This window comes from Rhipicephalus microplus, unplaced genomic scaffold, assembly GCF_043290135.1.
Source record: "Rhipicephalus microplus isolate Deutch F79 unplaced genomic scaffold, USDA_Rmic scaffold_74, whole genome shotgun sequence".
NCBI classification, from domain to species: Eukaryota; Metazoa; Arthropoda; class Arachnida; order Ixodida; family Ixodidae; genus Rhipicephalus; species Rhipicephalus microplus.
Window position 1 is genome coordinate 1,137,961 of NW_027464647.1, and position 27,001 is coordinate 1,164,961.

The window sequence follows — 27,001 nt, forward strand, 5'->3', positions numbered from 1 at the left end:
GCTTTGCAATCTTCGCCTTCTGGCAGGCCGATTTTTAAGACTTTCGTTGCGATTAGGGTCTCACTTCCCCTAAAACTATGTTCCTGCCTGTTGGCACAACGAGCACCATTTCAGGCTTCTTCTTAGTGTTAAGGGTGTCTCTTGACCGCCGCCGTCAGCAGGTTGTGCTCGCAACTTGCATCAGGACCGACGAGAAGGGAAGTACCGGCGAGACGGCGCAGAACAGCAAATCAAAAGAGTTTAATACTACATAGTTAGACCAAAGTGGACATTCAAGTTTACAAACAAAGGTAAGAAGCCGAGGAGCAGAGCTCCGGCAGAGTCTCAATCCAGACTGCTTCACCCAGTCTCTCCCTGCGCGTTTTTAAAGGGTTCCAGACGCTTGTGTGACGTCAGGCGCCTCCAGACATGACCAAATATGGAACACCTTGTGTTCGCACCACCTACCACGCCACTGGTCACGCCACCGATCACGCGACTGATCGCGCCACGGATCACACCACCGGCGTTCCCACACTCAAGAGCCAGGTGCGAATGAGCCATGAGCTCACCGCGTTCTCGCGCACAGCACATGACGACCTTCGCGGCAGCAGCGTCTCAGGTTCCTCGGCGTCTGGGCATACACTTCTGCGCCTCTACCCCCGATACGTTTACAGGCCCGGGAGCGTTCGCACGCTGTCCGTGGTCTTGCATTTGGGCCCAAAGGGGTTCGCGTAAAATGAAGCGTAACATTAGATGCCACTCCACCATGCCTAGCATCTTCCAGGGACACCTACTGCAGGCGGTATGCTGGCAAGATACTGTCGTGCCACACGTCACCGGCGAGGGTCGTTCCAGACGCAGGTTGCAGCAGGTGGGTGTTGTGTCGGCGGGTGGCGTCCGAACGACGGCACTGGGCCCGACGACTGGACGCGGAACTTGGCGCGCGCCGGCAATCGGCCAACCAACACGAGCGTGTCAAACGAACTCCACGGAAGTTCAACAAGGACTCGACTAACTCATCATCATCATCATCATCATCATCAGCCTGACTACGTCTACTGCAGGACAAAGGCCTCTCCCATGTTCCGCCAGTTAACCTGGTCCTGTGCTTGCTGCTGCCAATATACACCCGCAAACTTCTTAATCTCATCTGCCCACCTAATCTTCTGTCTCCCCCTAACCCGCTTGCCTTCTCTGGGAATCCAGTTAGTTACCCTTAATGACCAGTGGTTATCCTGTCTACGCGCTACATGCCCGCCCCATGTCCATTTTCTCTTCTTGATTTCAGCTATGATATCCTTAACTCCCATTTGTCCCCTAATCCACTCTGCTCTCTTCTTGTCTCTTAAGGTTACACCTAACATTTTTTTTTTCATTGCTCACTGCGTCGTCTTCAATTTAAGCTGAACCCTCTTTGTAAGTCTCCAGGTTTCTGCTCCGTAGCTAAGTACCGGCAAGATACAGCTGTTATATACCTTCCTCTTGAGGGATAGTGGCAATCTACCTGTCATAATTTGAGAGTGCTTGCCAAATGTGCTCCACCCCATTCTAATTTTTCTAGTTACTTCAACCTCGTGGTTCGGCTCCGCGGTTATTACCTGCCTTAAGTAGACATAGTCTTTTACAACTTGAAGTGCACTATTACCTATCTCCAAGCGCTGCTCTCTTCCGAGGTTGTTGTACATTACTTTCGTTTTCTGCGGAGTAATTTTAAGACCCACCTTTCTGCTCTCCTTGTCTAACTCCGCAATCATGAGTTGCAATTCGTCGCCTGAGTTACTCAGTAATGCAATGTCGTTGGCGAAGCTCAGGTTACTAAGGTGCTCTCCATTAACTCTTATCCCTAACTGTTCCCATTCTAGGCTTCTGAAAACCTCCTGTAAGTATGCGGTAAATAGCATTGGAGAGATTGTGTCCCCCTGCCTTACACCCTTCTTCATTGGTATTCTATCACTTTCTTTATGAAGCACTATGGTAGCCGACTCGACTGACTAGCAGCCGTTTATTAAAACCACACCACGAAGCAACGCGTACACACGTAATTGGCTTCTGACAATCACGTGTGCCGGTCTGCAACGACATCTATATATAAAGCACACGACCACACGACACACAGTGCGCATCCTTCTCAAGGATGACGCCACAACACTACAGTGGCCACCTTAAAATTTTGAAGGTGCGATGTGGTACGCGGTGTTCCCAGATGCACTACCCCTGACGGGCACGCATACCATGCCGCCATCGTCAACTTGCGTTGAATCAAAATAGCTGACGTTTTTAGAACCTCGCCTTGCTTTGCTACACATGGTGCTCGTCAGCCTACTTGAAGAGGCGTCGTCCTGTCCAGTTCACTAAAGCTGCATCGTGCCGAAAGAAATTTAGGCAATTAGCATCGTCGATCGAAATGCAATTTTGGGGCAAGCTTCAAAGCGTTGTCGCTTGGGCGGATTAGACGAGTGGTGGCGCTGATGTCCTGACCGCTTGAAGCGCTCCACGTGTGGTGTGCGCATAAACTGGCACCTGTTGCTTAGTGTATTATTATATTATTATTATTATTATTATTATTATTATTATTATTATTATTATTATTATTATTATTATTATTATTATTATTATTATTATTATTATTATAAAGAGAAATGCGTATTTTCTTGTCCCTAGTTATCTTGACCACCCGATTCATGGCCAATTTCTCACAGTGGTAAGTTTTTTTTTTTTTAGTTGTTCGTGCTACTCTACAAAAAGTAAGCTATAGAGCCAATTAAAGTGTTTTCTACAGGCGATGTAAAATAATGCCCATTTTTTAAAATACTTTTTATTACGTTCACGTTTACCAGTTCCCCCACGGGAAGCTACGGAATGCACGAGATGGGTGCGCGGCGCGCGTGTCTTTAAAAGAAGAAGCCAGCAAAGCCGTCCGGTCGCCATCGAACGACAATCCGAGGCGAGTTGTTCTTTTTTCCCAAATGTCCCGCACTGAGCATTCGCATTTAATTGCTGATTTACTGGAGTTACGTAGAGACAATGGCTGTGATGTTGTTGTTTTTTTCTTTCACTGGCGCATGCCTTAATTTTCAAAGAGTGTTCCCACTTAAGATGTGGTACCGAGTCGCTTCAGATCAACGGTGCACCTTTTTCTAGCGTATCTTTATTTTTTATTTGAGACGCGTGATGTCGCAAGGATTTTTTAGTGACCATCAACGTCTACGATTAGTATGAGACCTCAGTCACACTGAATCTACGCTGCTTGCACTTTTCTCCAATTTGCTGTTTGCAGAAATATACGTGTGGTCATAAGCGAACATGTGACCCCGGGGCTTTGGTTTTGGAACCGGTTCTTGGGCCCTTACAGGGTGGCAACCCAAAAACTAAACCATAAATAATTGTCCCGGTACCATAGAATACAAAAAAAAGGGCAGGGGGGTGCCTCCTCTGCCCCATTTACTCTTTTCACTGCGCTCTAGCCGTAAGAGCTTCACTGGAAAGATGTCGGGTGAAGGGTGAACGGCTCCGTATCTTGGCTACGGCAAAGGAGAGCCTTACTGCACCTATGGACTGTATCTTCAGTTATTTCACTGGTGAAAGAAAAAATATGTGGATAAAAACGTAACCACTGACATAGTTATTTCAGAAATCACTGAAAACACTTACATTCCTTTTCGGCGTCTTTCTGGTTTTCGTATGATTGATTCAACAGAAAATAAACTTTCATCGCTTTCATTGTCCTTCCCGAGGAGAGGCGAGTTTCGAAAACTGAATTGGTTATAATAACTGAAGCCGTATAACTGAAGCCGTGTAATATAACTGAGGCCATATAACCTTTTCACTTCAACGTCTCTTTCATTCAATAGTTAATTGTGCTCACAGTTTTTCACACTTAACTGCAGGTAACGAAGTTTGCGGCCCGAATTCCAAAATATTCTATGACTTAATACGGAACTTTGCATTATGGTTAGGCAGTGTTGCGTCAATTACGAAAACATTCGTACTGAGGCAACCACATAGTGGTAGCTTCGTCCACACACCCTTGGAGTAAGGCACTACATAAACTAATTTCGTGCTTCCAAACTTACCCACGTTTTTTGTCCATTAAACGAAAGCTTCGAGTTAATGAATTTTTTTTTTTTTTGCTCCTTTCACTTACATTGGCTTTTCCAGCAGTGCTTGATTACTTTATAACGTACTTGTCTACGCAAGCTCAGTTACTTCAAGCGAGCTCGCTCAAAGCTCAGAATAGGTCGAGGTATGCGAGTTGAGTAATATTTCAACACATGGTACAGCCCTCAGTGTGAACTTCTAAGTACAATCGATCCTTCACATTTGACCTTCACTATAGCGCAGCGCACTTTGCTTGCCCATCTTGGCGGTCGAGCCTTGAGGCCAGGCTCAGCTAGCCTTAGAATTACTGCGACGTGCGACTTTGAGTGCACGTGCTCTCCTCTCTCTCCATCTCTCCATCTTTCAAGCTCCCTTTATCCCTGTCTCCAGTGCAGGGTAGCATACCAGCCGCTCTATAGACTGGTTAACATCTCTGCCTTTCCTTTCCCTCCTGTTCTGTTCTGTCCTGTTCAAACCCTGCTTAGGGAACAGCAATGAAACATCACGCACATGCCGTGAGGGCATCTTGAATCAAATATTAGGCGAAGGCAGCTGTAATTTTAAACTGAAAGGTCAATACAATTCTAAACAAGATGTCTTTTTTTTTTTCGAAAATGAAGGGTAGCCCATTCGATCTACGTCGCCAAGTCTTTATTTGCGAACTGGCCTGATGTACATCAGCGTTCACGGTGAATTTCAGATAAAATCATGTGTATTTTCATGTGCACTGTTTCGCGCAAAATAAACGTGCGGTGGGCAAATGTGATTTTTCTATTAGAGACCTTTACGTAAGCTTTAAACAAGTCCGTAGAACAGAAACTTGGGAGTGTTATTCTTTACTAAAAAAAAAAAATAATTTGTTTCGCGAGGACAGTGCCCTTTGGCGGTACAGCGGGGATCGGCTACTGGCCCAAAGCTGGCGGATTCGATCCCTGTCGTAGGTATAACCTTCAGACGAAGGAATATTCTACAGGCCCGTGTGTTCTGCGATGTCAGGGCCCGTTAAAGAACACCAGATGGTCGAAATTTCCGGAGCCCTCTACACCGGCGTGCCTCATTAAAATGTCATGGTTTTGGAACGTAAAATCCCCGATATTATTCGAGATCACGAGGCAAACGAGCTTCTAGAATACGCTGGTTTTCTCCGTGCATCCTTCGTAGCATGAAATGCTATCAACATAAGACAGGAAGTAGTCTAAGGAAAGCGAGGTTTCAGACCATGATATTCAAATGACTTTCTGATATGACTGTCGCGCTATAGCTCAGCACCGTGCCCCCCCCCCCCAGGACCTTCACAATGAGAGGTGCGACTGGCCGAAGGCACCACTGGGACTTAAGGTCGGGCTTCCACATGAGGAGGGGGGGGGGGCTACAGCATGGATAGTCTTCCGGCCCCCGCCTCTCTTGGCCCCAGAAAGGATAAAAATAAAGTTTCATCTTTGTGTCTTTTTCCGTGGCATGTCCAGAGGTTGGCGTTGCTTTGAAGAAGACAACATGTACAATGCTCAAAGTAGAGTGTCTGCAGTCTCGCTATGTGGAGGCATATTCAGTACCTCGTGATGATGCATCATGTGGACGCAGGGGATCAGCATGGGCGTGGTTAATCAGCTGTACACGATCGTGTGGAAGGACGTGTACGTGCAGGCGATCAAGCGCCACTACTACGTGACCGCCCTCGAGGTGGTCCTCATCATCCTCTCGTTCTTCGCCGTCGAGCACGACCGGCCCATACTGCCGACCAAACACTGCGACAAGCCTCCGTGCCTGCACTACTCCGAGCCACGCGAGTACCACGAGCGAGACCTTGTAAACTTCAGCTGCCCGCAATTGGTAATAAGGCAGTTTTAGGGTGATTTTAAGGTGTTAATAAGATTATTAATAATAAACTTTACAGTAAATGATGGTAGTTTAGATTCTAATGTTTAGAACTAACAAACGGCGTGCGGTGGCAGAGGACCTGCTGGGTCCTCGTGTTTCTTCGTCCTGCGCTGTTTCTTTGAAGTAAACTTTGGGGTGTTTTACGGTGTTTAGAACAAAACGCCAACTGTACACATCATTTTGTGACACTGCGGCCTACGTCAGGCTCAAATCAATACGTCCTTTCAACTTTGCTTGCCCTTTCCAGTGCGCTGGAATGGTGTCCAACTTTCGCTAGACTTCGCTTACCATAGGTAGGAAAGGGTAGTGCCGTCAGTAACGCAACATAACTCAGTAACTCCGGAAATGACGTTTTAAACTAACTCGTTCAAAGTTCAACGCTAAAGAGCCCACCTATGCACCACATTTTCTCGACCACGGCCGTCAAGACATGTCGTGTATATGAGACGCACTATTGCAGGTACTGTACGCGCCACGCAAGATCGGCGACAAGCTGTTCCACGCGGCCTTCAAGGACAATAAAAAGGTGCGCGTGGTGGGCTTCGAAACGGCGGGCCACATGCTGAGCGCCTTCCACAAGGTGTCGCCGAAGCCCAACCGCGGACCCGAGCAGCGCGTCGTGGCCGTCACGCTCGATCAGAGTGGCGAGGCTGGCTCCAAGCTCGGGCTCGCTTTCAGCGTCAGCTTCTACGACGAGTTCGAGTTCATGTCGAAGCGGCTCAACGGGTACGCGCTGTTCGAGCCGCTGCCCAACCCGGTGACGCAGCGCGAGAGTGTCGCTTGCCTACAGCTCGCTCTGGGCCAGGCGCACCTCGCATCTGTGGCCGCCGAAACGACGTACGCCGAGAAGCCGTACAACATAGTGACGCACCGAACCACCGAGGGTACGTACTTGATCTCGTGCTTGGCACGAAGCCTGTGCTGATAGCAACCACATAAAACATAGGCGTTTAACAAATACGAGTAGTACGAGGCAGTGGCGTATAGCCAGAGAGTGGCACAACAGGTTCATGCCCTCCCCTCCACGAAATGTTTTCGCCCTAGCATATACAGCCAAAAATGGCATTTTTAAAAAGGTGTTCACCCCCCCCCCCCTCCGAAATCAAAAAGGTTCCTTGCCCCAGAAAAATATTCTGGATACGCCCCGGTATGAGGACTAAAAAGCCATCGGCGTTGGCGCTGTAGTCCTCGTAGTGCGGCGTGTCGCCCGCGATGTCTGCAGAATTTGGGAGGAGTCGCATCAAGCACTGAACCCTATGAGCGTCTTCGGCGGCAGCTTTTGCTGCTTGCTGAATGAGGCATTGGGACGTCGATGGCTTCGGTAATTGGTCATATAACGGTAAAACGTTCATTCTGAAGGGGAAGACAGCATGTGTAACCGAAAGAGGATTTACTGAGTTTGCCGATGTCGGCTATTGCACTGAGATTATGACTCCTACTACCGTAAGTCCCACAACGCAGAATCCTTGAAGGTACTTTGCCCTCCTAACGCTCTTCCACAACGTTTAGGTAGCACGGTGAGACAGTTTGCAATGTCGATTGTCAGACCGAAAGTATAACTACAAAAAAATCTGTGTGACTAAGGGTGGATTAGGCTGGGTGCTGTAGTGCACTAACTCGGACTGCAAAAATGAATGTGGAGCCGCTCTTGATCCGAGTGAGAAAACGCCAGTCCGAGCAGAGTGTGTCCCCCCACACCAGAGCAATCAGGGGGTCAGAAGAAGATACACGACGCACCACGTCTTCTTTTTCTAACCAACTAAGACGTCCAGGTGCCGTGGCTTACGTCACGTCACAATGTAGGCCGGAGGATACACGTGACCAGATCTCGGTCACGCTCCAATGTTAGAGATGAAAGCGCCTCAGAACACTGTGCTGGAGCATATTCTGAAAGTTTCAGCCTAATTTATTTAAAATTATAACGCTCGAAAACGACCAGCAAATGAACCATAATAGAGCACCAAAGTCATGTGAATTCAGTTGCAGCATTCGTTAGTAATCCTGTTTCGTGCTTACTACATATGAATAATATTGACCTAATGACTGGTAATGATGGCTATAAGATGTTTTAGAAGGCATTTGAAAGCTTTAATTCCAACGAAATGAATAAATTGCATAGAAAGCTGTTGCTCACTATGTTTTCCTATTTGTACGCGAAGATGAATTGTCTCTTCCCTGACGAATATCATGCTACACTGATCGTACATTATCTCTTGCTGTTTCTGGGAGCTACAGAGCCTTTTAATACAAGACACTGTGAAATACTCGTTTCCTTACACGTCAGGTCCTTACCCGCTCGACATGCCTTCGCACCGGTGGCTGATGCTGATCCGGCTGGGCGTCGGCTACTTGGTGCCTTTCTGCTTGATTCTGTCACGCGTGGTGGAGGAGACGCAGCAGGGAATGCGCGAGAAGCTGCGCTTGGTCGGCCTCCGTGCCCCCGTATATCGCCTGGGTCATTGGATGGCCGGCTTCTTCTCTGGCCTCGTGAGCGTCGTCATGGTCATGGCGTACATGACTGCCGTAGAGAACACCGGTGATAACGGCTCGCAGGTGAGTGCATTGCTCTGTCGAGACAGACTTCTACGATGTAGACGTGCTGGCTTGAGTCCGTGGGCATGCGCACCAGGTAGAAGGGGAGGAGGGGCAGAGGAGGCGAGTTTGTCTCTTGCGTTTTCACTTCGTATGATGAGAAATAGCATTCGTAGAGGTGAATAGACGAGCCGATGAATGCATTTGCCGTAAACACGTGCACAAGTGCAATGGCACTATGAAATTTCGACCTCTAAGTGGCTTGGGGTCCTTTAACGATTACAGGCACACAGGGTACTTCCTTTATAATCAGGCATACAGCACAAGGCTCAGAATTCATTTCAGTAAATAAAACCACCAAACGAGCATCAGAAACACGTGATGGATGATGAGGCACCCGTGAGCAATGGAAACGCTCTCCCATGCGTTCCCGGTAAGGATTAGTTTGCAGCTGTTTTGCACTTCACACGACGGCTTCAAATGACGTCAAACGGCCCTTCCTTCTCTTCGCTTGCGTTTCCCACTTTCATACGTAAAAGGAAACCTTGTCTAGAAACTTTTTCACTTCATTTTAAGACAGCCCTGGGTGGACCATGGAAATCAGACACCAGAAGAACTGCGTGAACACAATGCTGATCGAAAGGAGCAAATTCATCTAGCTGAAAGTTGTCGAGAAACCAAGCACGGTTTACCCCAGCACGCTCAAAGCTATTATCAATAGCGTTGCTGTAAGGTAGTATTATAAAGATTTAATACAAGAAATTCACTCAGCCTTCCACCAATTTGAATATTTAACATAATGAAACAGGCAGACAATGAAGGTAGCCTCTAAGCTTATTGTTTGTCCGTTTCATTGGGATACGTCTAACAAAAAAAAACAAGCCTTCGAATATTACCCCTTCTGTTGTAGAATCAGACATCCGTTATATTTACAGAAGCCCACATCTTCACATTCCGGTGACCTTGAAAAAATAAAACTATAAAAGTGTGCTTCAAAACGGGCATACCGATCGCAAGTGCTTTTTTTGTTTATTTAGAGTCAGCTCAAGTAACGCGAATGAGGTTCAGCCACGGTTTCGAATGTCTCTTATGCCTGCATCATGCATTCAATTTCCTGTTTCTTTTGGAACAAGAATCCTGGATCAAGACTCCTTCGGCGCTACAACTATTTGATACGTAAGGGTTGGCTGTGGCTGTTAGTCATTATTATTGAACGCTTAAACTTCGAGCGTATCCAGTTGTACCGGGTCACAATGAAATAAATAGCATGAGGATTTTTTTGGTCAACGTTCATACATATTCTTTAGGAACGCTGACTCATCAGCCGCAACTCTGGAATATGCTTTTCATTATTGCAGCATTGCTGTAGCTTTAATTGCCTTTTAAGGCTAGTCTAAATGTCATTGGCCTGTGATCGATAAGTGCGCACTACCAGTATATTACAAAGGTGAACTTGTGCGCTCTCTTGCTTTAAGGCTTCCCTGGACGACACAAGCAAGCCGGTGGTTCTCATCTGCTTCGCCCTCTTCACGGCTCAATACATTTCGAAGGCGATGCTTATCGCGCTCTTCTTTAGAGACACAGTACTGGGCGTGGTGTTCGCCGTGGTGTACTGGCACATCAGCTACGTCATGCCATGCATACTTCTAGAAGATATGCAAGGTCGCGCGGCCCACTATATTCTCTTGGATCGCTGGACAAAGCTCCTCACCTCAACGCTGCCATGCGTTGGCATGCACTGGTGCTTCCGCATCATAGGCTGTGCTAACGTTGTCGGTAAGAAGACGTTTTATTAGTTTTATTTTTTAATGACATCTCTTTTGCACGCATTACATTACATCGGTAGACACAAGAAGGCACCTATCCAAGTGGTATACCATGACAATCCTCTCGAGTGGTGAAGACATAGAAGGTCTCAGATGCTTCATAAAACGATATTTGTCCTCATGGTCAACACAAATGATGCGAGAAACATCACGTGTTAATGTACCAATGGACCGAATTTACGTCACCATGGCGTCACTGCGACGTAGCATGACTTCAGCACATTACATTGTCAAATGGTTGAAGGTAGGCCGTTCACGGTGGCAGTGTAACACCACGTTATGGTCAGAAAGCCTAGAAAGGTAGCGGGGGAGCGAAGGAATGATTGACACATGGGCTGAGATGAAAAAATGAAGGCTTTCACCTTCAAGTAGCCTTTACAGGACAGTAAAGAATGCTTCTGGCTATCCTGCAACCTGTTTATTTATGTATTCGTTTATTGCTTCATGATGCTATCTCTGAAATTACTTCACAGATTTAATTAATTCACAGAATTAATTCACAGATTTAACTAGCGCTAGTTACGTGCAGTCAACAACATGAATGCACTAGGCCACGAGTCAGACCCACGCATTGCGATTGTTCGGCAGAGGCCGTAGTGCCGGTTTTAGCCCTCGGTTTACGCTTACTATTTAGGGCCTATCGCATTTAATTTCTGAGCCGACAGCCCATGAGGTCATGTGCACATGCAGGGGAGCAGTATGCATTCACCTCTACTACATCTTCTGTACTGGAACTGGACAACGTCACGATGGTCGAGATCTGGAGTGTCATGCTGATTGACAGCATCGTCAACATCATCCTGGGCTGGTACCTCAGCCACGTTCTCACCTGGTACATTGGCGTGCCGTACGTGCCCTGGTTCCCTCTCACGTACCAATACTGGTTCGCCACACCGAAGGGCAAGTTCCAGCCGATTCAGCCATCCATTCCCGATGGAGTGCACTTCGAGACGTATCCAGTGGACAAGGAAGAGGCCGTCTTTGTCAACAAGTGTGTCTCTCTTTTGCCGTTGCCAAACCAATACGTCAAAACTTCGTACTAGTTAGCGAACAGTGAAGCAAAACAGCGCAAAAAACAGCAGTGAACACAAATGAGACAGCGCTGTGTTCTGTGTGTCAGCTGTTCCGATTTTCGTTTTGTGTTGTTGTTTTGCAAGAGTATTCATGAACCAACTAGCCCACTTAAGAACCAGTGTTGGTGAATTGGCAGTCAGGGAGCACGAAATTGCATGACCCTCAATTGCTGATACTTGAAAAAAAAATGTTTCAACTGCAGCTGGGGTATGTAATGCAAACCTATAGGGATTCAAGGTCGATTGTCAAAGACTGTCCTTATTTTTTTAACGTTTGTGTGCTTGCCCGGGTGGCTCATTGATGTCTAGACAGAACAGTACCTTAAGTTAGTTTGTGATTTTGAATCGACATATTTGCACAGCGCAAACAACACTTCCGTAAAAGCAGAAGACATTTAATATCTAGGGGGAGTTGTTTAAGCGTGCTATCCGAACAACGTATTGATAAAGACATGAAGTATTTACGCATGTGTGGTGGATTACATCTGTGTTGGTCAGTATTTAAAAAAAAAAAAGTCACAGCTTTGCCTTAAAGGCGAAGCAATGAACACGATAGCAACCAATCGGAATGCCACCCGTGGAATGGCAAGTAGATTGAAACTTGCCCCGCGTTTCTCACGCATAAATGACGCACGAAACGTACTCACAGGTACAGATGAACACGAATATAAGTGTATCTGGTTGTTACTTCGCCGTGTCTGAAAAGCACGCCCTTTTCGCAAACAGAGATTGTGCTACGAGTGCAGGGACCATTGTGCGCCCGGTAACTAAAACAGAATCGTTCCGGTGAAAGCCCTAAGCGTATGATTGTGCCCACCGCGAGATAAGCGAGAGCTTCTCCTCTTCGCGGGCAAAGTACGCGTGGAAAATGAGAGCGCGCTGCAATGTCGTGACAGTCTGGCAACGCACGCTCATGGCGCCATCTCGCTGGTAATGCCGAAACACGATAGTAGTTCCCCCCCAAGATACCCGTCACCAACGGTAAGTGGTAGATATAAATAACTTGCCGTTTGAACGTTGAAGGGGATGCTCCTCCATGGTTCAGTGGCTAACGCCTCGCACTCACGACTCAAAGGTTCCACGTTCGATTCCACGCGCCGGAGTCTTTAATTATTCTTTTTTCTTGCGTTTACATATATATAGATGCTTATACATATACGGTGAGTGACGCCGGTGGCACAGCCCAGCTGAGAGTGTCCATATAATTGCTATCGCAATATTATACGCGCAATTTTTCAGTAAAAATGGTTAAAAGTTCATCGCGCTCGTCATCGTCGTTAGTGTTTCGACCAATGCGTGTTTCTTGTGCCGAAGTGTACCCATATGTTCTCGTTGAGCTCCACGGATGTCTCGTCTTGAGTGCCCGGATTACGAGGCTGGCATTTGGCTCACGGTCACTATAGGGCCGTCGACAATGGTATCTAACAACATTCCATGCATAATAATCTACGACAGCTATCCTGGAAACTTGGGGAAACTTCTATAACGTGCAATGAAAATAAGCGAATATTTGTTATTGTCATAATTTTTCGTGCTTGTTCCACCGCGTGAACCTGAGCAGGCTGGAATATGAGAAGAAGCAAAAGCACGTTCTGCGAGACACGAGCTTCAAGGCGTACCAGGGGGAAATCATGGTCATTTTGGGCCCCAGCGGTGCCGGAAAGACAGCGCTGGTGAATATAATCAGCGGGAGTGCGGTGGCTACCCAGGGTCAGGTGGGTGGTGAATCTCGTAGGATTTCTGGTTTTTACATGTTAAAATTCTAAAGGGGACCTTACACAGGAGGAATGAGTATTTTAAAGCCCCGCTGTGGTGCTCTGCTGGTTAAGGCACTCGCCTGCTGACACGCAGGTCGCAGGATCGAATCCTGGCTGCGGCGGCTGCATTTTCGGTGGAGGCAACAATGTTGTAGATCCATGCGCTCATATTTGGGTGCACGTTAATGAACCCCAGGTAGTCAAAATTTCCAAAACCCTTCACTGTGGCGTCTCTTATAATCATATGGTGGTTTTGGGACGTTCAACTCCACATATTATTATTATTGCGAGTCTTTCACAGTAAAACCTCATGTAACTAAACGATTCGTCCCTCCACGAACAGTTTCCGGCAAGGTTTTTTTTGGCGTTGCATAAATCTGTTGCGAGACTTTGGGGTGGTTGTTGCCAGACAGCCGCTAAATTTGGCTGAAACGTTTTCTCCTGTAGTTGTGGCTTCTCCGTAAGAGTTTGGTGCTATCCGCGGTGCATTTTGCGAGTGCATGAGCGACGCTGGCCGTTTTTATTAACGAAATTAACCGAGCCTAGCGGAAGTCGAGCGTGGTGCTCGACTTCTGCTAGGGTCGGTTCGCGCTTAATTCGCTCCATCTGCTTCGATAAAGCAGCCTTCCAGGCGTACATAGCTGAAGCATATCCGACGTACCCCGATTAACCAGCCTTGGAACGCTTATTCATCACATGTATATACGAGTCCGAACGATATGTCTTGTGCTGACACAGCTAGGGGAAACGTAGCGTTCCCCGTCGTAGCGCGCGGTCGACGCGACACGATCAGCTGATAAAAAAAAAGTAAGGGGGCAGGGGTGCAACGCATCACCTCTTGCGACTCTATTCAGTTTTCCCCGTAATCCCTAATACTGAGACGCGATATCTCAATCGCACAGCTGCGCACACAGCAAGAGAACGCGCCTCAACTTCTGCTGGGCGCGGTTCATTCGGTAAATAAAACGAATTCTGTATGCGCGGTTCATTCCGTTAATTAAAACGGAATTAAAACGGCCTCTTAATTGCGCAGCAGCGCATTTTCAGCCAAAAAATGCACCGCGGATAGCACCAAATTCTTACGGAGAAGCCACAACTACAAAATGAAAATTTTCTGCCAAATTTAGCGACAGTTTGGCAACAACCACCCTTCCAGTCTGGCAACCACTTATGCAACGCCAAAAGGAACCTTGCCCAGTTTCCTTCTCAACAATTACCTATTCAATTGAAAACCCCTCAGGTATGTGCCTAAGAAGTTCGGTGAACCACACTAAACACCACTTGTACACTAGAAATAATTGAAAAAAGTAAATAAATAATCTGCGCACTGAACTTGTGGCTCACGCTAATCCAGGTGGAAGTGCTTTGAGCATGCGCCAAGTTAGAAAGAAAAAACTTGGGGAATGTTTGAGGACGCTTCTTCTTCAGCGTTACCGTAATCGTGCTTAATGTGCGTCGCCCTATCAATCGTCAGCCTCGCTTCGCTATCCTATCGAAGTATGCCTACTCCTATTACACTGTTGAAGTCACCACTACGTAATAATTAGTCCTTGTGCAAATGGGCGAAGTATTCGCTTCGCGTCCGTAAGGCAACATGTCTGCGCAGCTGCGCACTTTTTTTATGCAGTTGCTGGTAATTACGATCGGTTATTCCTGTGTGTTTTTTTGGGGGGAGGGGGTCTTTAAACCGACCACTCATTGCGATATTCAGCTGTTCTTACTGATTGATATGTGGGGATTAACGTCCCAAAACCACGTGATTATGAGAGACGCCGTAGCGGAGGACTCCGGAAAGTTCGACCACCTGGGGTTCTTTAACATGCACTTTAATTTGAGCAACAGGGGTCTACAACATTTCCGCCTCCATTGGAAATTCCACCGCCGCAGTCGGGATTCGATCCCGTGACCTGCGCGTCAGCAGTCGAGTACCTTCGCCACTAGACCACCACGGCGGGGCCAGCTTTTTCGACTCCTGGTACGATTCAACTGATCTGCTACGTGATATTACATGCGCTAAGAAGACTCCTTGCACTACATGATAAACCTATATATGTATATCTTTTCCGACACCGCTTCAAGCATCGTCGTATGTCTGTGGTATAACATCTGCTCGCCACGCTGAAGTCGTGGGTTGAATTCCCACTCAAACTACTCTCTCGAATTCTCGCTCACAGGCAGGAAACGCTGAATTTTCGCTTGCGACCAACGGTGCAGGCCCCAGCATTTCCGTGAAACAAGCTCTTCCACACTAACGCGTTTATAGTCTGCGTCTTTCTGTACTGTCCGCGAAAACTCCGAGTCCCTCTGTGTCATGTGCTACCCAGTTTTTTATCACCATACATCATCACAGAGTCGAATGACACACGAGTTTTTCTTAGTTTAATTTAACGTTCAGAGTATGACATGTCAAAACTTTAGAATTCTGAGACACACCGTGGTGGGGACTATATATTGGTATTGGCCATATGGAGTTTTTTTTAACGTGCACCTTAATGCGTGTGCCCGCGTTATCTTGCATTTCACCATTGCAAAATGCGGCCGCCGTGGCCTGCGATCAAACTGGCGTGTTCGAGCTTAGCTGCTAAACAACCACGGTGACTGAAATTCGTCATAAGCGATTGATTGATTGATTGGTTGATTGGTTGATTGATTGATTGATTGATTGATTGATTGATTGATTTGATTGATTGATTGATTGATATGTGGGGTTTAACGCCCCGAAACCACCATATGATTATGAGAGACGCCATAGTGGAGGGCTCCGGAAACTTCGACCACCTGGGGCTCTTTAACGTGCACACAAATCTGAGCACACTGGCCTACAGCATTTCCGCCTTCATAAGTGAATGAATGACGTTAGCTCTCTTCCTGGTGGGCGCGCAGGTTATCGTGAACGGCTACGACGTGGCCGTGCAGACTGCGCGCGCACGCCAGACGATGGGCGTAGTGCAGCAGCGTGACGTGCTCTTCTACGACCTGACCGTGGCCGAGCACTTGGTTTTCTTCGGTGCACTGGCGGGACTCTCCGGCGAGGCCCTGCTACGCCGCTGCGTCGAGCTTCAAGACATGTTCTCGCTGGTCGACATCGCCGAAGTGCGAACCAACCTACTTGCGGAGGCCCAGAAACGACGCTTGGCCATCGCCATAGCCATAGTGGTCCCACGCAAGGTATTACTGACATGACCCACATTTGGGCTCTAATTTCAGCGTGGTCAACGTGCAGACGGAGAACACACCGGATGATCGACACAATCACAAGTGTTGAAAACTGCGGAGATGGTGCATCCATAAAAACTCGCGAGGTCCCTTAAAGGCCAACTCCGGCGATTTTTCGAGGTCAAAGAATCGCAATGAAATTGGCTGGGCATGTTCCTTTGCACATTTTAGTCCTTTATGCCAAATCACAGGTTTGAGTGATGCAATGATCGTTTGCAAATAAATTTTAAAGATTGCCTCGAAAAGGTCACCTCACTTGCCAGAAATATTGGCAACACTGTCTGTGTGACGTCATGTTTGGCATGTTAACGGAAGTGACGCAGCCGATGGCATTGCTATTTTGGCCACTACAGCATTTATTGTGCTTTCCACAAGGCGACAGCCGCGGTGTTTAGCACGGGTATAGCACGGGAATGCTTTCTTCCTTCCTCTGTGTTTGGCCGGTGCTTCGCTGGACTGGCGTTCACAGTTTTCATACTCCATGCCGGCGGAACCAGCATACGGCCTCCGACTCTACCAAATAGTACGTCATACGCAGACAGGGCTCTCGGTTGGGTTTCGGTTTCGGTATTGCACATTTTTACCTATTAAAAACTATTTTCAAATTTCCTGAGCATTTCAGCAATTGGGCTCGTGACAAGAGTGTCTCAGGAACATAGAAACAGCATAACCTTGACATGGTCGAAAAATCGCCGGAGTTGGCCTTTAAGAATTCGCCTATGATCACTCAAAGGCGGAAACGATCTTTTTATTTTCAGTCAACTGTATTGATCACCCTGCCCAGGAATGCTTTTGCACCTAGCAAGTTCATTCAATCTTATCAGCAATTTCTCTGCGTGCGTTTTGTGTGCCCTAAAAATATATGATGCACTTATTATTCTTATATAGAAGTAGCGCCGACAACTTAGGAACATGCATTCGTAAAATGCTTTGTTCAGTGTGAACCATAATCAAGATACGAAGTATGCTTGAACATGGGATGTCGCTGGAGCCAACGTTTCGACGAGCGGTCTTGTCTTCTTCAGGGAAACAGTGGAAGACAACACCATTTGTCGAAACATTGGCTCCAGCGACACCCCGTGTTCAAGGACGCTAACATGCGGTGCACTTGAATATTTCAGTGCGACGCACTTTAGTGGCCTAGGACGTGGTATGCTGTCTTCTCATGTTGTCGCTTGGTGCCATGCAGGCCACACCATGTATAACATATGTCATGTACAGCATATCCAGGTAAAGTATAGCATGACGAGGGAGAGGTAACGTAAATGACGGTTTTGAGGAGTTATTTGAGGATAAGAAGGGAAAGGAGGGAAGGCGTAAAGCGCGTAAAGCACAGCATAGCATGCATGGCGTCACGTAAGCAAAATCGTATATGAAACAGCAATGTTAAGCATGGTCATGTATAGCATAGTAAAGCAATGGGGCGTGAAATTATTATGAGGGTGAGGAGGAAGGGAAGGGTAAAGCATAGAATAACCCTGATTAAGTACAGTATAGCTAGGAGGTAGAAAATAGAAGTGAGACTGAGGAGAAAACATGCGAGGGAATGTTTTTTTTTTTTTGCGCCTAGTGAGTACATTTTATTTCTGTTCCTGTCTACGTATCATCATGACTGACCAACTCGCCCGATCAACCATCTTGCCAACATACAGGTTCTGATTCTGGACGAGCCTGTGCGTGGCATGGATGCGGCCTCGCGCATGAACGTGTGGCAGGTGCTGGACAAGCTGAGGCCAACAACGTGCATCATCATCACAACGCCCGAGGTCGAGGCTGTCGAAGTGATCGCCGACCGCATCGCCGTCCTGGGCTACGGGGCTCTCAAGTGCTGCGGCCGCACTGGGTTCCTGCAACGGCGCTATGGCACCGGATACAACGTTACCATTCAAAAGGGCCCCAAGTTCGAAACAAAGCGTACCTTACAGGCCCTTCAGGTGCGAGAGCGTTTGATCATTTGCTACAGCGATGAAATGGAAGCGGTGTTGATGAGAAAGCGTTGAAAGGACACCATCAAAACAAAATGCTATGTAAACCAATGCAATTTGTTTCAGTAGAAGTGTCCACACCGAGAAATGGTTTATTAATTTTACTACCCATAGTGTGATTTTTTCAATAATTTTAGACCGAGTAGTAAATACAGATGCATGTTGCTTTGTAATGAAACAAACCTCGTGATTTGTATGCTTGCTAGTAGGTTGTTCTGGATGGCTTAGCATTTCTTTGCTTTTGTATCACGGCCTCTGCGATCAGTCACGTTGGTATGCAGCCGGCACCCATCGCGGAGGCCATGATTACGTACAACGACAAAACACAAGCGCGAAGCGCGCTGACTTACGCACTTTAGTGACCGAACTTCTTGCATAATATCCACAGTGTTACACCTTGCGTATGAAACGTAGTGGGAATTCACCTGGCCTGTGAGCTCACGAGACAAACCCTCAGGATAAAAAGAAACTCGAGGAGCAGTTAAAGGAATGCGTATCAAGCTATATGACGGAAAAGTAATAGGCACTGAAGTATGCACAACTACTAAGTGCTGCGAGCTCCACCATAATTTTACTATGCCCCGTGAAAATGTGTTTAACTTCTGTGTGATTTACGTATTCCTTATTAGTGACATTCCTCGCGAATAATAATGAGAACTATTATTGCGTGAGACCTGCTTAACCTAATGGCATGTGGGCTTGTCTCTCGCATCTGTCACCAATTCACACAACCTTAAGTTCTTCCTTCAACTATAGTCTCATTTAAACCAATTCCCACTCTATTCTGAGTCCATTTCAATATTCATCTTAACCGATTCTCGCCTTTGCCGCATGTGCATTCAACATCGACCACAGGCCAGAGTGCCGGAGAGCCGAGTGCTTCAAGAACACCGCCACTCGGTCGTCTACTTTCTGGGCATGCGCAATGGATGCACGCCTGTGTCAGCAGCGCTTCAATATCTTGAAAACGACATGCGAGGAATGAACATCGAATCTATGACGGTCGGTTAAACGAACCAGATATTTCGCTTTAATTTTTTAGGTGAATTTTAACGCGTTGATATTCTTATCTTATACAGTGACGTCTTTTTCGACATATTCATGACAGAAGGGTTTCCTTTGTGACCTGTTTTTTTTTTTTTACCTGTGGCGAATTTTCTGCCTTACAGAAGAGACATTACTTTGTTTGGTCTTGTTTATAGTTTATTTTATGTATCCCACTCCCCCTGTAAAGAGGCTATGTACCGACAAAAATCCGGTATCACAATGGGCTTGAAAGTAGCCCCGGTTTTAAGCACATTTTATTTAGCAAAAATGGACAAGGCAATAGATTTAAACCTTAAAGGGCTTGCACTCAAAGTGTTTCGGTTTGTAGATGACTTTTTGGTTTTTATTGAATCGGATGGTCGGGATAAAATGGTCGCAGAAGTTTTGAAAGTCTTCAAAAAAAATAGTAGAGGGCTTGAATTTACTCATGAATTACCAGTCAATGACAAACTGCAGTTTTTGGATATTGAGTTAGATGCCACAGCAGAACATGTATGCTGGTCATACAATCCGCGAACGGAAAAACCCTTTCTTAGCTACCGATCGGCACATTCTAAAGTTGTAAAGAGTGGCATAGCCTTTTTATGTTTGAGAGCAGCCTTAACAAAGTCATGTCCAGAAAAAATTAGCAAAAGCTTCAACCAACAAATTATCAGGCTAAAAAATGCTGGGTACGAAAAACACGTGTTGTGTAGATCAGCTAACAAGCTGATTAGTCACGTACGCAACAACTTTCATAAAAAAATGACAAGTAATGAAAACAGGAAGAAGATAGTGTCAGTTCCATATGCGCACAAGATTGCCCATAACTTAAAAAACGTAGGTAATCGCTATAGCCTAGAATTAGTTTTTTCGGCACCCAACAAGCTTAGTAAAATATGTTCCAAACTAGACCGTAAAGTTTCCATAGCAGTAAACACTAATGCTGGTAGTTGTACGGTAAATCACACAACAAAGTTTGTTAAGTGTAGCCTATCAGTCGTGTATTGCTTGCCGCTAACGTGTGGAAAGGTATACATCGGCCAGACGGGTCGTTGTTTGAACACCCGACTTTTAGAACACAAGCGATCATTAGGAACTGACATTCATTCTCACATAAAGAGACACTGTTCCCAGTGTGGCTGCTCACCACTGTACAGTGACACAACCGTAGTCTTCCGTCATGGAAACCAATTAACCAGAAAAATTGTCGAAGCCTTTCACATTAAAAAAAAAAGAAAAGAAGGATGCATTAGTAAGTCATCGGTTTCGTTAAGTAACCGAGAAGCCAGCTACCTCGAAGGACTTAATTGAGATCAGTGTTTGCATGTGTCATACTCTCCTTCTTGTCGTTTCAAAAATTTTGTTTCAACACGTGTGAATTCCCGCATAATCTTTTGTTTTTTGTTTTTGATTTGATGTTACCCAGGGCTGTTTTAGTTATGTCATCTAAAAGTGTCTAAGCTTAACTGCCGTATACTATCGTTTGAGTCTGCGCAAAAGCTTCTGTTGGCAATGATTCAGTGTTCGTAGTTCTTTTCTGTGTCGCTAGGGTTTTGGGTTATATATGAAGTGCTGCTTCTGAAATAAAAATTAGTTGCGAGTGTAGCGAGTGTCGTGTTTTCTTGTCCTCTTCGTCCCCGTCAAATTTGCGCTACTACACCATATGGTTAAATGATGTCTCACCAACTAGCCCAGCTCTCAACCCTACTCCCCCTGTAAAGTTATGTGCTATGAAATGAATTATTCAATGTGGATAGAAGTGTTAACACGTGTGCTTGAAAAATAAACAAAATCCACTTAAGTATCTGGGGAAAAAATTAGACCGACAGGACTCATCACATGCTTAGATAAACGTACAATATTTACTGATAATCACAGAAAATAGGCACACATTATAGAGTGCATGATAGTTATAGTAAAACTTGCTGAGCACTCGTCTATGCTTGCCGCAGAAGGGGGGATGAGAATAAAGAAACTGGTGTAATGGTTATCACCACTCTAACTTGAACTGGATATATTGCATTCAAAGGCAAACGGTTAAATAATGTTGACTTGAGGCAGGTTACTCCGGTAACAAGTTTCTCTCTATTGTTCCCTAATATCAGAAAAGCACCGAAATAATGTTTACTACCCTGAAAAAAAAAGCTAATTAGGCCAGTACATCGCAATGCTACAAGAATATACAAGGTGCACCGAATGGTGTATCTGATATGAACAATACTTTCATGTCGCCCCGCCACGGTGGTCTAGTGGCTAAGGTACTCGGCTGCTGACCCGCAGGTCGCGGGTTCGAATCCCGGCTGCGGCGGCTGCATTTCCGATGGAGGCGGTAATGTTGTGGGCCCGTGTGCTCAGATTTGGGTGCACGTTAAAGAACCCCAGGTGGTCGAAATTCCCGGAGCCCTCCACTACGGCGTCTCTCATAATCGTGTGGTGGTTTTGGGACGTTAAATCCCACATATCAATCAATCAATTATCAATACTTTCATGTTATACGACAATCGAAAATGTAAAGCTTGCTTTGTAAACAGGATTTCCTTTAGCCTCCTCGTGAGCAATTAATTTTTCAAAGGGAATGATTATGCGAACGTTTAGCTGGTTGAGGCGATCTAAAAGGTGCAATCAACAAAACCAAGATATGTGTTGGCGCACAGTTGTAGATATATAAACATTTCACTCATTCTTCTTGATCCCGCAGTGTGGGCAGAATGCACATTCTTTCTCGTGTGGGACATGCTTGTCAAACTAATGAAAGTTTAGATAGGCTTATAAAGAAAATCTACAATGATGTCATTATTCTTAAGGCTGTCTGTCAAGACCATCTTGTATGGTTAAGAGAACACGCTGATTTTTCTCATATTAGTTAATTACTTTCACAATTGCGAAATAAGTGCTCTTGCCGTGAGATGACGCTCGGTAAGTGAACATAGGGGGGGGGGGGAGGTCTACTAGGTTCTACGTAGATTCTAATCAACAGAAATTAAATAAATTGTCATCTGAGAAGGCACAGACTTAAAATATAAAGTTTCAGGAAATTTCGTTGCGTCAATGTCACCAAAATAAGAAAACAAGCTGTTTGATATGCGTGGCGTCCCGCGTCTAGATTACGGCGTTCAATTGTCCTTGATTTCCTTCTGCATTAATAAACATCTTAGCGAAATTTTGAAAGTGGAGTTCTCAGAACACCATTTATAAATGCAAACTCTTTCATCGTTTTACTTTAGTGTTCTTCTAATTTCTGGTTGTGTCCGCTTTTAACTTTGTCTCTTTTGTTCGCGTTACTTCAATTTAAAGTGCAAGAAAAAAAAGCGCCCTAATATTCACCCCTCTACAGAGGTCGCTATGTCTTGGACGATTGTGAAATCATGTGCTGCTAATTACTGGTTTAGTAAAATGAAAGAAACTGAAGCAGACGATGTTACTGCACTGGACTAATTCGTTGCGTTCTGCTTCCGCCTGAACGCACCGCTTCTTTTACCTTTGTTCAAGAGTTCTTGGGGGCGGTATACATAGTAGGCTTGTAGCTATCCCTAGAAAAGAGATCTACTTACTTGTACTGCGTGCTCGGTACCCTTTCGCAGGTGAACGTGGTCACCATGCAGGACGTTTTCACTCGGTTGATTCTGGAGCTGGACGCGGCGAACGTCGAGTCTAGGCGCCGCGCAGCGTCCTTGGCGCGGCGCAGCTCTCTGAAGTCACACACGGGCGCAGCCACCGAGTTCGAGTACTCGCAACGAGACATCATCCCCACCGAAAACCTGGGCGGCGTGTCCGAAGTCGAGGAGTACGAGTCGTCGGTGCAGATCGAGCAGCACTTGAAAAGCATCTTCGACCTGAAGGCCAGCACGCCGACGTTCGTGCAGACGCTGGCCGCCATGATCGAGAAGCGTCGCAACTACACGTGGCAGACGTTCGCGTTGCCCGTCCTTTGCTGGCTGCTGCCGGCCGCCCTCATGTTCGTCGAGTGTCAGTCGGAGAAACGCCTCGGCAACCAGCTGGCGGTCAGTTTTGCGGGCGACCGGATGACGTACGACTTGCCCTTGCTGCACCCGGGATCCACTGTGTTCGTCTCGGCCGACAAAGCGTCTGAGCCTTTCAAGCGAGAATATCGGCGGTACCTGGACAGGCAGGACACAGAGGTATGTGACATGCATTGCGTCTCTCCCCTTTTGCCGTCGGTATTGACGCGTAGACGAATATTTCGATTGAACCAGCTTCACACCTTGTTGTCAAAAACTGGTGTCATGAACGTGCTCCAGAAATAGAGTAGACTATGACTCGAAGAAAAAAAATTTCTGACCATGATAAAATTCATTCTTTCACAGCACCTAACCAGTCGCGCTTCATCATAATTATATTTTAGCACATATATAGAATTTACCCCACTGGAAATGGTATTCAGTTAACTATAAGAGGACGTACTCGCAATGTTTGAGTTCTCTCTGACGCCTGCCTTCCCCAAACGAATGCCCCCTCTCTTTCGAAAGGTCAAGGACGTCACCAACGTGCAAGGTCTCATGATGGAGTTCAAGAAGTCGCGCACCGCCTTCCGCGAGTACATGGCCGGCGCCGAGTTCCAGGCGGGCCCTGACAACAACACGGCGGGCAAGGCCGTTGCGTGGTACAACGGCGACTCCTACCACACACAGTCGGCGTCCCTGGCGGCCGTCGGCACTGCGCTTCTCAGGAAGATCTCGGGTGACGACGACGCCATGATGGTGACCGTTCTGCGGCCCCTCAGGACGGACAACGACACGGTCGCTTCACACGGCGCGCAAAACCTTCGCTACGCCGACGAGCTGTCGGCCCTGCTGTCATCGCGCGTGCTTCGCATGGTCCTGCTGCCGGCCACAACTTCGGTGGTGGCCGCCAGCTTCGTCCTTTTCCCGATCGAAGACCGCGTCACCAATTCCAAGACAATGCAACTAGTCTCGGGCGTGCACCCGTTCATCTACTGGCTGGGCAACTACGTCTGGGACATGGTGCTCTCCCTAGGGGCGCTCCTCGTGCTTTTCATTCCCATGTTCATCTGCCACTCGGAATTCATGAGCATCGGTGAGCGCTTCGTTTCACTCGGTTGTTATCTCGGTCATTGGAAAGATTAACCCTGAATTAACTTCAAATCAGACGTAATGATACGAGTGCTTTACCGCTCTGGTCAAACCATGGGGGTTGGCGATTCACTAGAGTGAGAATTAATTGTAGCTAAAGCGGAATGTAAGACGAAATGGGATCATTTATGCTCGAGATAGCTGTTAAACAGGCCATAAGCAGACACCCGAGTTGACTTACGGAAAGTGGATGTAATAGCTCTCCACGCCTTTCATGCAGTCTGGTTGTCATCAGGAGTCATCAACGGCATCCAAACAATAACATAATTATTCCGCCACAAGCATTGTGTACTTGTCTTTAGTTCTGAGAATTCCGTGTGAAATAAAATGAGAATCAATAAACAGCTTTCGAGCCAGCTTTAAAAAAAAACATTGTCAACTGAACACAAAAAAAACGCTGCTGACCAATCAATAATTCGGATGAAGCATACCGTATTTACTCGCCTAATATCAGCACCATCTCTATGGTAGCACTGGCTAACTTTTGGCTAATGTAGGCTAAAGTCAATATCTGATAACTAAAGTCGACTTGTGTCAATTATTTCAGTAAACATTTCACACACCACAGCCCTTAGGATTTTTTTTTTGTGCTGTAAATGCTGCGCACCAAGACTAGCTATAGTATGTCTAACGCTGCGCGTAATTATACACGGAATGAAGTAAGAAATAAATATGCATACACAGCGTACCTACGTTGCAGGTATTAAGAACAAACCAAGAAGTCCAAATAGCAGCCACAGAAACAAACTAGTATATTTCAAACTTGACATGTTCTTTTTTTTTTCCTCGAGAAATTTCGATACCCCTGTTTAACTGGCCCTTACTTTCTGTTCATTACCTGTGAGTAGGTGTGGGATATAGAAAAATAACTCCTTATGTTCTTGAAGATCAGCGCACCCGAACAACCACTTTCATCGCAGTGAGGTGAAGCAGTGTTATTTGAGTGATGATTCTATCTCTCTCATGCTTTCATGTTCATATTTATTTGGTTCCCATACTTTACCTGAATACTGCATCCCACCTTTGCCCTCGGCCAAGTCCTTCCTATATGAGAACATGAAAGCAAGCTCGCACTTTTTTTTTCTAATCAAACGCTGTACTTCTTTTTATTTTTTTTTTTCAGCGATAACCATGGTAATGGTCTTCCTCAGCTACGTCCACAGCATACTGGCTCTCACCTACTGGTTCTCCTTCGTCACTGACTCCGTGATCAGCGGCTTTCTGATTGTGAATGCAATCAACGCCCTCTCAGGTAAACAAAGCGCGCCGCTAAGCAAGCGGAAATCACGACACAAGTGACATTGCACGTCCGGCTGATGGTAAAAACTCATTATCCGTAAAGTTGTTGCGGAGAAACTTTGCACACACGTGCATACCCGCACTCCCTCATTGCCGTGCAAACGCAATCATTTTAGTAGACATAAAAAGGCGTAATAATCATTTTTAATGCTTACTCCCCTTTGCCCGTGTTTAGTGGCCATTTTTCTCAAAGTACAGAATACAAATGCACGCAAGAATATAAATAGTCAAATAATTAACGTTCATGTGTGTGTGCTGCGCGTTGAAAATGCGTCTATCGACTCCCTTTAAATGTTACTTTACAATTACTAGCAGAGGATTACTAATTGTTGAGCGAGCATTGCTAACCGATATAAGCTGAATTAGTTAAGAGGTTCGTAGAAGGCGATATTTACGTATACCATGCCCAAAATCACATCGGAATTCTCGCAGACACTACAGTAGACTTTAGACGTCACAAGCAAAAAATAGAATTATGCCACTCCGGTGTATAGTTACTCTTGAACAAAAACATGAAACACTTGTTCTCATTGTAACCAATGATAGCGAGGGGAAAAAAGAAGCTTGAGATGAAAAAACCCGTAAGCTGCAGGGTTGTGTCGAGCCGCCGTTGCGACAAGCGAACTTGTCTTCCTTAAGGCTAGAACAGAACTGATTTCTTTAGCGCTAGCTTGTCTACGCTTCGTGCCCTCTCCTTCATTCCAACAAAGGAGGGAGGGGTTTTGTGACGAATTTTATGAGTGAAGAAGGAACAGGTATTGCCCGAATAAAAAGAAAATAAGGAAGTGGTAGGAAGGTGAGGATGTACATGTGTCCCGGTTGTCGAACTGGTCGTCAGGAGTTAACAATGGCAGATTTGAATTCCTGTACAGAGGGCTTAACTCACTGTGTGTTTTTTTTTTTTTCGTATGTACCATATGTACGAATGTATTCAAGAGTCCCTATACAAACGTTTATACAGACTGGCTGGAGTGTATTAAACTTGTTATTAAGGTATGACTCTGTATATTGGCTGTATTTTTGCGGACTGTAAGTTTGAATGAAGAATGTACAGTGTGAGATGTATAATTTGAGAGTTGTGTCCTGCTACATTAAAATGATGTGCCACTACTTTGGGTAATTTTTTTGCTGTGTCCTTGCGATGACCATTTAATCTAACATTAACAGGTTGTCCTGTTTCGTCAATGTACTGTTTATGACAACATGAACATTGGA

The 27,001-nt window shown here is 46.0% G+C and overlaps 1 protein-coding gene across 1 annotated transcript in view; it reads left to right on the plus strand.

Annotated features, from left to right (window-relative positions):
* The first annotated feature begins 748 nt into the window (after positions 1–748).
* LOC119171580 (phospholipid-transporting ATPase ABCA3) overlaps positions 749–27,001 on the plus strand; it is a 35,552-nt gene continuing 9,299 nt past the window's right edge. The window contains exons 1-12 of the mRNA XM_075885153.1: positions 749–853; positions 5,662–5,910; positions 6,419–6,842; positions 8,243–8,511; positions 9,966–10,266; positions 11,007–11,307; positions 12,951–13,104; positions 16,030–16,314; positions 18,015–18,296; positions 22,958–23,515; positions 23,864–24,431; positions 25,611–25,739. Coding sequence (XP_075741268.1) covers positions 749–853; positions 5,662–5,910; positions 6,419–6,842; positions 8,243–8,511; positions 9,966–10,266; positions 11,007–11,307; positions 12,951–13,104; positions 16,030–16,314; positions 18,015–18,296; positions 22,958–23,515; positions 23,864–24,431; positions 25,611–25,739 — 3,625 coding nt within the window. The remainder of the gene's footprint in view (positions 854–5,661; positions 5,911–6,418; positions 6,843–8,242; positions 8,512–9,965; positions 10,267–11,006; positions 11,308–12,950; positions 13,105–16,029; positions 16,315–18,014; positions 18,297–22,957; positions 23,516–23,863; positions 24,432–25,610; positions 25,740–27,001) is intronic.